This window comes from Enhydra lutris, unplaced genomic scaffold, assembly GCF_002288905.1.
Source record: "Enhydra lutris kenyoni isolate GAN:26980312 unplaced genomic scaffold, ASM228890v2 scaffoldscaffold74, whole genome shotgun sequence".
Taxonomy (NCBI): Eukaryota; Metazoa; Chordata; class Mammalia; order Carnivora; family Mustelidae; genus Enhydra; species Enhydra lutris.
The window spans coordinates 6264158-6275301 of NW_019154158.1; the positions used below are offsets into that span (position 1 = coordinate 6264158).

At 49.3% G+C, this 11144-nt stretch overlaps 1 protein-coding gene across 2 annotated transcripts; it reads right to left on the reverse strand.

Annotated features, from left to right (window-relative positions):
• Positions 1 to 4985: 4985 nt before the first annotated feature.
• On the reverse strand, positions 4986 to 11024 carry LOC111160228 (sulfite oxidase). 2 transcript variants are annotated; one of them, XM_022523138.1, is made up of 4 exons: positions 9129 to 11024; positions 7585 to 7641; positions 7136 to 7313; positions 4986 to 6897 (listed from the first exon to the last, which is right to left on the reverse strand). In XM_022523138.1, exons 1-4 carry the CDS (start codon positions 9371 to 9373, stop codon positions 5488 to 5490), a joined length of 1890 nt encoding a protein of 629 aa, XP_022378846.1. In that variant the 5' UTR covers positions 9374 to 11024; the 3' UTR covers positions 4986 to 5487. The 2 variants fall into 2 exon arrangements, with proteins under 2 accessions (XP_022378846.1, XP_022378847.1); XM_022523139.1 differs by having other exon boundaries at positions 4997 to 6897; positions 8261 to 11024.
• Positions 11025 to 11144: the final 120 nt, after the last annotated feature.

The following is an 11144-nucleotide window of genomic DNA, read 5'->3' on the forward strand; positions in this document are numbered from 1 at the left end:
AGGGCTGTGTTTCAGAGCTCGGCATAACTGGGGAGGGGAAAGAGGTAAATGATTGAGGGAGGAGGTGGCATGAGGCATTGTCAGCAGCCTGACTGACAACCTGCCCCTTTCCAGGAAACAGACCTTGACGTCCAGCAGTCTGCAGCTCTGAAATGATCTTTAGGGTCAACCTAGTGCCCTCTGAAGGAAACCCACCAACCTTTTCTCAGCTCATGTGTCTGTCTTTACAGCAGAAAGATCTGACTCATTTTTTCACCAGGCTATAGACGTTGACCTTCTATGTATAATATAATAGTGATGAAGACAGCTCGACTTCATTATCCAAGTGCTTGGGGAGCAGGGCTAAGGGGATGAATTCTCAGGTCATCCTAGGAATGGCCAGTCTCTAAAATAAGAAGGGGTAGGAGGTGAAAACACAACACCTGGACAGTGAGAAAATATCATCTCATTGTCTCCTTTTAGATCTCAGATGGATGCATCTTTTCTCTTATCCTTTGTGCTTCCCTGTCCTCCCCATGTAGACTGTGGGAGAGAGAGAAGGCTAAGGTTTATGGGTGGGAGGAGAAACAATTTTACCCCTCCCATGTCTCATCTTAGGACTTAAGGAACTAAGGAAAGGGCCAAACTAAACAGTTTAAATCACTAGGTATGATGTACATGAGATAATACTCTCTGGGTTTTTCAGATATACCCTTGAGTATTTGAGCTCTGTGTTTATAGAAAGGCCCCACAAAGTCACTGCTATTCAGCTGTATGTTTGGGCAGGGGTGAGGGAAGTAGGGCAGCAGAGTTCAATTTGAATTTTATAATAATTAGTTTTGAAGCCAAAGATGCCCCCAAACAAAGTTAGCTCTATCTATCAAGTGAGGTTTGAAATTACATGGAATTCTCAATGAACTATTCTGATTGGGGTAGGGTAGCAAAAAGGTGCAAGAGACAGAAACCATTTCCTTTGGTGGCAGTCCTGACTGGAAGTCTCTAACGCATGCTGTTCAAAAGGGTTCACTGTTGTTTGGACCAGAAAGATGTTTTTGGGCTCCTCCACTAACAGAATCTTGCCATGACAATCCAATTTAGTAAGCCTCTCTTCATGTGGAGGGCCGGGGCAGGAATGTTGTAGGACCTGGGGAATCTTGGAGCTAGAATGGAGCTGAGAGATGATCTCCAATCTCTTGTTTGTTTTTTTAAAGATTTTATTTTTACTTACTTGACACACAGAGAGAGAGATCACAAGTAGGCAGAGAGGCAGGTGGGGTGGGGGGAAGCAGGCTCCCTGTTGAGCAGAGAGCCCAATGCAGGTCGATCCCAGGACCCAGAGACCATGACCTGAGCTGAAGGCAGAGGCTTAACCCTCTGAGCCACCCAGGCACCCCATCCAATCTCTTGGTTTTTAACAGAAGAAGAAATTAAGCTGAGTTACCCATCTGGTTAGTGACAGAATTAAGACAAATAGAACCCAGGTTACCAGGCTGGTAACCAGTCTTTTTCCATTATAGTACAAGGTTAAATCTTGCCACAGTGGGAAGGTTTGGGGTCACCATGCTTACCTTCTTTCTTGGGTGTTGAACAGTTTGGGGGTCTGCATCTTAGAGACGTAAACCCTTGAACTAGAAACACAGGTTTGTGGATGGTAAGAGAAATAATCCTCTCCCTCTCATGTCTCTTTTTAGAGAATCTGAGCCTGAGGAAATTGCCAACCTAGATGCTCATTAGGTCTCTTTAAGGTAGAAACAGGACTCCTTGACCTAAGGATTACACCAGCATATGTATTCCAGCAGAGTCTGTAAGGTTAATGCTATTCCCATTGGTGGGGTGGGAAGGGACAGGCCATTCATATCAGCACTATCCTTTCTTAGATGCTTTTGTCAGATAAACCTTGAAACTGTCTCCCCGTTCCCAATACAGAATCCACAATTCTTTTGAGAAGAGGAGGCAAATCAAACAGCTTAGAAATCAATCTTCTGGCAGGGTCAAGAGACCAACAAAAAGAGGGAGTCCCTCTGCTTATAGCATTGTCTATACCCACAGGGCTCCACATTCTTATTTGTCCCACTAGAGTAAAAGGAGCCTAGAAATACTGGCCCAACAATAACTTATCTTAATTTTTTCCTTGGTTATTTTGTGTGTATGTTGAGGGAAGAAAGATGGCCAGTTTGGGAGAAAATAATTCCTTTGTGGATGTTAGTAGGAGGTAAAAGGTGGGATAATGTTCCTCCCATGCTGGGAAGTACAAGTTGCAGATTTAAACTAAGATAAAATAAAGAAGAAATGTTCAGTTGCATTTTCACTAGAAAAAAGTCAGGACTTCTTTCTGAGCCAAGTCCCAAAATGTGCTCTACCCTTAACCTACTAAGAGAAGGGGGATTTCCCAGGAGCTACAATTGAACTAACTAACTGCACTTGGTGGGTAAGAAAGACATTATATTTTGTGCTTGAGACATCAGCATCTGTTGACTAGGGCAAGACATAATTCTCAACCTGCCAAACTGAGGGCAGCTCCCACCACCCTGGGACCCACCCCCAGAAACTCTGGTGAGAACTATCCTGTTTCCCAATGCAACACTATTTTCTTCTTTCAAGACTTTATTTTTATCTCATGAGCCACTCTTCTGACTAGTCTCATGACCCAGGGAGTTGTCCAGATTCTCCGGCTTTAGGTGGTTGTAAGGAAGGCTGAAATCCCCCAACACGACAAAGCAAGATTCACTGACCTACTGACAGACCCATGAGGAGATGTGGGATTCCCAGTTAGGCATTCTCACATACTCCTACCAAATAAGAAGCTACATTTTCAAAGATTGTTTGATTTGTCCTTGTCCTGATTTTATCCTCAGAATCTGAGTTATCTTAAGTGGAAATACTGTTTTTTAATGCTTCCTAAGAATATAAACATGTACCTTCACACAGGTAAAGTGCATAAGTAGCAGTAAGGGGGAAACAACAGGCCTCAACAGTCTTCTGCTTGGCCATGATGATGGAAGGCCTAGAGCTGACATGTGAGCAAGCCAGGAGCTTTTGCAGCTCATGACTGACGCTTTGAGGGCTCAGGAGAGGTAGACTAGGACACAGGTGGAGCTATGAAACATGTCAGTGGGGGATCTGTAAGAGCCAAAATAGTAGACAGTTTTGTTTATGGGAGGAGGGACTGAAGTGAAAGAAGGTGTGCAAAACTTGACACATTTCAGTTGATAATGCATCAGACCTTCCTGGAAGCAGAGTTAGTAAATTCTTATCTTGGAGAGAGAAATGGGGTACCTTATTTCCTCAACATCTCATATCTAAAGGTCTGTGTTTCATTAAACTCCCAACTGTCTCCAGGCAGGACCAATTACAAAAATATATATATGTATATATTTTTTTAAAGCATAGACATCAAACAGAAATTTCCAAAGTTGAGGATCTACAACTCTAGCAGACAAGGGCTAAGAAAATAACTGGGGATGGGACTGTGTGAGGAGGTACATGGAGGCCTCTTTTAGCATATAACCACTTCCCAAGTCTGTGTCTCCCTAGAGTTGTCAGTCCCAGGGCTTCCTCTGTTACAGTTCTTTCTTAGGACTCATACGCAGTGAATCTCTCCCTTCCCAGGACGGAACCTGCTTCTCGGGTTCCATAGACTTTTCACCCTACATGGTACCCTCGACAGCACTTTCCACTTCCACTCTAAGTTTCCTCTCTACCACGTTTCCATTGCCTCCCAGATCTCCTCACCTAGGCCTATGTCCTTCTCTCTAACCTTCTCGACAAAACCCCGAGTCCCTTGCATTTTTGCCCAGGTACCCCTCTGCTTCTTTCTCCACTCTTTCTCTGTTCTACCCCAGCCATACTCCACCGAGGTGCCTCGCGCACCCAGCTCCTGGCTGTCCTCCGTCCTCTGCTTTGGCCCATCTCCCGCCTTTTTAGGACCCCTTGACTCTCCAGTTACCTTCCCCTAAACCTTAAGCCTCGCGCCAACCTCCCCCAGCACCCGGGCCAGCTTCCTCCCCTTGAGCCGCAGCCCAGGAAGCTATATACCCTCTTCCCGCCAGCCCCCCGCCCCAGTCTCCCCTCGCTTCTCGCCCAAGCCCCTCAGGCCCCGCCCCCGGTGACAGAGACCCCGCCCCCAGCACGTCGCCCAAGCCCCGCCCCTTACTCACCTGAGGCAGCTCCGCGCGCGCGCAGGCTAGGGGGGGTGTGGGAGAGGGGACGGTATTGGGGAAGAGGGGGGCGGGGCCGCAGGGGTCCCCCACTCTGGCCCGGGCGGCCCAGTGCGGGGGGAGTGGGGTCACTAAGGCGGCGGCAACCGGGCCGGACCCGGGACCCGGGCGCTCAGCGGCGGCGGCGGGTCCATCTCCATCAGCGGCTTCACCTGAGAAGGGACCGGCCCCCCCCCCCACCAACCCCCCCCATCACAGCCGTCCCCCCTCCCCCGAACAACTTCCGGTCCCACTACTAGGCGACAGGCGGCGTGGCCGAACACCGAGCGTCCCTAAGCCGGGGAGACTGCTGGGGAAAAGAGAGAAGAGCTAGGGGAGAGTAGCCGAGCACCGAGATTCAAGTCGGAGAGGCGCGGTCATGCCCCTTCATCTGCATCTGGTTTGCCAACTGGGCGCACATTGGACACCCCCCTCGTGCCCTGGCATATCTGCCCCTAGTGCCAAATTTTGCCCCGCCCCTACTAAGAGAATACTGTTTTTAACCTCAGCATTCTTTGCCTTTCCTTCCAAGTGTAGGAATGGGGAGGGGCGGGGAGGAGCTTAATAATGTCAATTTTTAAAAACTCTCTTGGAGGTATTCTGAGGTCAGTCACCTAAGCAACGCTACAGAAGCCGGCTGACCGCAGAGAAGGAAGTCCCACTTCTTGACGTCCCTGCACCAGCTTCCCTTCTCTCCTCCCCCCCCACCTTGTTTTGGATTATCTCACTACACATCCGAGTACCAGCGCACCTCCCTCCTGCAACATGCTGACGCTCCGGCCTCAAGAAGTCCCAAGTCATAATCATTTCTTCAGTTGTAGACTTAAAACACTTTATTGATGTATTCAGAAAAGTGGAACTATAAAGGGGTAGGATTTCACCAGGATTGCCTCCCTGGCAACCCAGAAAGTGGAAAGTAGAAAGTAGAAAGTTGCATGTACACTTTTCTCACATGTATCCACATTCTCTGAAAACTCCCAAGAAGAGTAGAATAAAGTGGTGGTATACATTAGCAGTGGAGGTTGGGTAGGAAGAGTGCTTGTTTACAGAATTTCCCCCCCTTCTAGCCCCAACAGCTCTCAACAAGGGGCACAATAGGAGTTATGTAACATAGTGTCAAAGGAGAGCTGATGCCTGCTTGGAAATGTGCAATGCATGTTATCTATGTGTGGTTTAGGAAGGCATAGTACAAGGTTGTGATCCAAGAAGTGATGATGAAAGGCAAGGTTTTTCTGTGGTAATGAGGGAAAAGGATGGTTATGGAAGGGGTTGAGAAAATGATTCTGGGAGTAGGTAATTCCACTTCACCTTTTCATGGGGTGACACGGACGTGGACACGGTGCCAGGCATTGCTGAGCACACCTCGCAGGTTCCAGATTGGGGCCACCGAGTCTGGTTGCACATTGTAGCTATCATCTACAGCCTTACAAACAATGTTCAATTCCTTTTTCCCAGCTGGCACAGGCGCTTGCAGCTGCCATAACCTCCAGGCCCAGGCCTTCCGGGGACGCTGTTCCTCTCCATCCAGCTCAGCCACTTGCCAGGTTAGGCCCCCATCCAGAGACACATCCACCCTGACTATAGCCCTCCCACCACCACTCCATGCATAGCCCTTGATAGTCACCTCCCCTGATCGTACAGTCTCCCCATCCTTGGGCTCTGTGATGGCTGACTGGACAGGAAGTTCCTGAATAGATGGAGCTGAGTCAAAATCTACTGTGTCCCAGTCCACAGACGGAGAGAAGCCTTTGTAATCCCGCCGCTGCCAGTGACTGTAACTTTCCTCTCGTTCCACGCTCACTTTGCCCAGCCATTTGACATGACGGGCACCCACCACACCAGGAACAACCACCCGCACAGGGAAGCCATGGTCACGAGGCAGGGGTTGCCCATTCATCTCATATGCCAGCAGGACCTCAGCTTCAGGGTCCATGGCCCGAGCCAGGGGGATGGATGCTCCGTACGCAGTCCCTGTGGGGTCTGAGTCCAGTCCCTCAAAGCAGACGTGGGCCTCAGTTTCACGGAGTTGGTGACCAGCCTTGGCTAACACATCACAGAGGCGTGCCCCAGCCCAGCGTGCAGTGCTAATGGCCCCTGCATTCCACTCCAGACCTTTTACTTCTTTGAACTGAGTCATCTCAGAGCGTCGGTTTCCAGCACACTGAAGAGTGACTGTGACCTCGTGCTTGGGGAACTGGTACAAGTCATCCAGGGATAGGGACAGCGACTGACACCCAGGTGGCCCTACTACATGCAGGCGATAGGTTTCCGGTTCCAGGTTAGGTACAGGCAGATGGTTCCGGGTGAAGAAGATAGGGTTAGGTGTGATATAGTTTTCTGTCAGCAGTTCAGGGGGGGGCTCTGCATTAAAGGGGCGTTGGCTATTGACCTTCAGGGCTGGGTGACGTACAGGATCATCAGCGTAAGGGTCAGAGGTCTTCAAGGTGGAGGGTGCTTTGTCTTCAGGGCTCAGCTCCCCAACTTTGTACTGAGCCAGTATCTCACGCACGTGGGCCTGGTCATGAACAGCATAGAGGGCCCAGAAAGGCTCTAAAGGACCACCTGCTGCTAGCATCAGCTTTGATGGCCCCCCTGGGTGTAGATCCACAAATTCTGTAACATCAAACACCTCACAGCCCAGAGTTACCCAGATCCTAGTCTCAAGGCTGCTGTGAGATTTCACTTCCTCTCTGGTATATATGCGTGGTGACTTCTCAGCAGCCTGCAGGCAGGGCAGGGGTAAGCCACAAAGAAACATAAATAGTAAGAAGGAATCACTCTGGCTCACCCTGACCCAACCCATAAAGTCATGGCCACTGTGAAACAGAGGTAGTAGACTCCATCTTTAGTCTTCAGGAAGACAGTATCACCATGGGCTCTGTGTTAATAGACTGGGTTGTCTGGGGAGCTTACTAGGGCCCCTCTGCTTTGACAGTGAAGTCCCTCCCTTCCCCACTTACCCTGCACCGGTGGTCATGATAGGCCAACACTGCACCGAGGCCTAGCAGAGTCCCCATGACTCTCCATCCCCTAGTGCTGGAGTTAGCACCAGAGAAGTCAAGGCTGGGGCACTGGGGCTGAAGTGAATCATTTGTAGAGCAGGCCCGAATGCAGAGCCTTGAGGGGACTGATTGGAGCCTGGAAAAGAGAGAGGTCTTCTTAGTAGCACAGTTCAGATCATATGGGAGAGAAAGTGAAAACCTGGGGTTTACCAGGTTGGCCACTGGTTCCTTCAGTTGGGACTATTGTTCATCTATGGATGGGTGGGGCACATGCATGAGTTATGGCTTTCCCTTCCTTCCCTGGCAGTCACCACCTCAACTATCTTATCTGGTAGATTAAACATCATAAAGATACTGGGAGTGAGAGATAAGGGCCAGGAGGCAAATTCTAGGATCGGTTGGCCTACCTGCAGGCCTGTCGGAGACATGGGATCACAGCCCTGTGCAGCAGCATTGTGGCAGACCTGTGGGAAAAAGATTCCAGGATCAAGAAGGGGATGATATTAGGGCAACTTGAAAAAATGGGTGGAAGGAAGACAGAAGGTAAGCAAGGAACTCCCTGGGCAAATAAGGATACTTTATCATGGTAATGAGGCCAAAGGATGGAAGTGTGTGTGTGTGTGTGTGTGTGTGTGTGTTAGTCCAAATTGGTCCTTAGAGAAAACCTAAAGGACTTCAGAGAGACTGTGGAGACAGCCTGGAAGGGAAGGGGCCAGAGAGAGGGGGGCTGGTCTTCTAGAATCACTTATCTCCTATCTCCCATCCTCCATTCTCTACTTTGTCCACTACAGGGAACAGTGATCCGGGCCAAGGGCCTAAAGGACAGAAGCCAAAATATCTACAGTCCAGTTTGCTGGTTTATTATTTCCAAAGTCAGCAGAGGACAACTGAGGGGCAGATTAACTTAGATAGGGACAAAAAGTGAAAAAGGTAGTGGTAGCCTAATGAGATGAATGAGCTCAGATTCTGGAGTGGAACTGTTTTGGGTTTGTGAAACCAGACCTGCTGTTAACCAGCCCCATTGCCTGGGCAAGATACCAAGCCTCTCAAAACTGTTGTCTTTGTCTGTGGAATGAGAGGTACCTAGCAGAGTAGCTGTGAGGAGCAAACAGGTAATAACGTTGTCTTTGAAGACCTTTCAGTCCCCTCCTTTCCTCTACCAACCCTAGGAAAAAAGAAAATAGAATCCAGCTGGGAACTGAACCCCAGCCCAGGGTCCCCACCCTTGCCCTGTCTAGGTATGCCTGTGAACTCAGCAAACTGGGAAGTTAAGGGCCAGGGTGTCAGGGGATGGGCTAGAGAAGTAATTTTTCCACTCTGCCCTGTAGCAGTTCCTTCCTCAGAGCACTGAATAGATCGCAGACTCCAGGAATGCCAAAATAGGGAAGAGTGAGAGAAGCCCCAATTGCTGGTGAAATGCTAAAGAAGGGGCAGACAGGGAAACTGCAAGGGTGACAGGAGCAGGAACAGAGTCTGCATTTTACCCCGGGCCATGGGATCCTCCCTTTCCCTCCCACCTGCCCTTGATGCCAGCAGCCCACTTAGAATAACCAGGCTGGAGTGGTGCCAGTAGGGCTGTCTTACAGGTGAACTCGGTCAGCTCAGTGTCCCAGGTTTGGGAGAAGCAACCTTCTGCTCTAAAACAGATGCCACACCCCTTGTCCGGGTGGTGGCCCCTCACTCCCCAGGGGCACTTTAGGTGGAGTAAGATATATCCAGCTCTAAAGCACAAACACCCAGTTCCATGCCACTGCCCAGCTGCTGGCACAAGTGTCTCGTAGCAACAACCGCGCCCCTAGGAGCAGCTGGACAGCGGGAGCGGAGGCTGTATCGGCAGTTTTTGTTCAAACCCACGGTCCTCGGAGCATTCCCGGGTCCCAGGACCCCAGCTATCGCCTTCGTTCCAGGCCTTCCTCCACCTCCTCCCTCTCTCAGCTCCCAACCACCTTACCGGGTTCGGCGTCCTCTCGGTCCGCTTGGCGGCTGCTTTACCCGGGGGCAAAGGGGCGGGGCCAGCACCATGACGTTGGCCGGGAGTGAAGGACCACTTTCGCCTCTCAGCTCGTCCCCTAGCCATTGGCTGGCCGCGGGCCACCTCCCAGCTGCTGTGCCCGCCTCCTGGAGGCTGAGGCAGGCGAGGCGCCACGAAGGCTCCCGGCTAAGACTGGCTGTTTTGTTTCTATCCCCGCTAGACATGGAATGGGACCCTCGCTGTTGTCTGGAACCGGGCAATGGAAGGTGTCGAGGATTCCAAAGGCTGGGCTGAAGGTGGGCAGTTTTGAGATGCCCCCACCCTGCCCCTCACAGCTGAGACACAAAGTGCGTTTACTGAAGAGGCCTTGAAATCCAGCCGCCTTTCTCCCGGCTGTGAGCTCCGCCTCTACCCTGTTTTTGACAAACCTCTGTGTTGCAACTACAACAAACTTGTTTGTCTTTTAGTGAAAACAAGGTCAAGCAGTCAATTTTCTTACATCCAACAATAAAAGCAGAAATGAAGCCTAAACAGTGGTTCAAAGACTTTGAGATCCCTTTGACTTGTTGATTTTTCGTCCCCAATTATGGAACCAACAATATAAATAGCAATTTTTTCCTTGGTTAACTCAATTAAAAAATCATTGGTCATAACGAGAGCAATAACATTTTAACACTCCAAAGTAGGAAGATTATCATCGCTCATAATCTCAGAGTAGAGAGCACTAAGAAGACGTTTGCAATTACCCTTTATTGTTTGGTGCAGGGCTGAAAATTTTGTTATTTGGCTGGCTGTGAACCTGGGGCAAACGTACCCACACTGCCCCCTAGAGTTCAGAAGGTTGACCTACAACCTTACTTTAAGTGAAGGTTTCATCTTTAATTTTGGAAGATCATTTCCTCTCCCTTTCTGCTCTCCTAAAGTGAACTAGAGCTTTTGCCAGGAATCAAGGAACCTTGGAGGGAGTACTAGGAGACAGAGGAAAAGGGGACTCGACAGAGAAAAGGTGATTCTGGCCTAGAGGTTTTTGGAAATAGATTTCTAACTCAGCTGTGTTCAATTAAGTCTTTGGAGAGGTGTGATGCCCAACTTACCCTACCAGCCTTGAAAAATAGGCTCAGCCCAAGGATACAGAGAAATCAGTTAGGGACCGTCTGAAGCCACAGGATAAGACTTCTCCCTAATAACAGTGTCACCTTGTGTGCCCTACACATACTTTAACATAATTGACCTTTAAACCTCAAATTTTCTTCATTTTACAGAAGAAACTGAGGCAGAGAGCAGCTAAGAAACTTGATCAAGGCCATAGCTGGTAAGTTGTCAGATGCGACTGCAATGCCAACTTTGTTTGACACCAGTCCTGTTTCCTGTCCTGCAACCATACCCAATCTTTCTCCCCCACTTAGACTGTGATGGACTGAAGGGCTTCAAGTACAGTAGCAAACAAGATCAGATCTAGGAGAAATTTTCCTGTTGGGGTAGAAGCCACATGATCAATCACAAACACAAATTTAATGATTTCTTTAACCTTTTTTAGGTCATGGACCCCTCTGTGATACCAATAAGGCAATGCACCCTTTCCGTGTAGAAATGCACATAAACTTTTGCTTCTTCAAAGGATTCACAAATATGACCTCTCCCTCCAGTCTCATCAGTTGTCTGCCCAGAGATCTCTCCCTCCCCCACCAATATATATTCCATTAAGAAGCCTGTAAGAATAAGCTAGGTCGGATTTGATAAGGTCTCTAGTGACCTGGGAATAGAGTTTCACAGCAATAAAGGGAATATTTTCCAAATTGGGCTATGTCATTATTCAAGAAAAGATTAAAGGGAATAAGGAGATAACCAAGATGTAAAAGAGGGTGCGTTTCTGATTCGATAAAACACTGGATGCCGGGGCGCCTGGGTGGCCCAGGGGGTTAAAGCCTCTGCCTTCGGCTCGGGTCATGATCCCAGGGTCCTGGGATCGAGCCCCACGGCAGGCTCTCTGCTCAG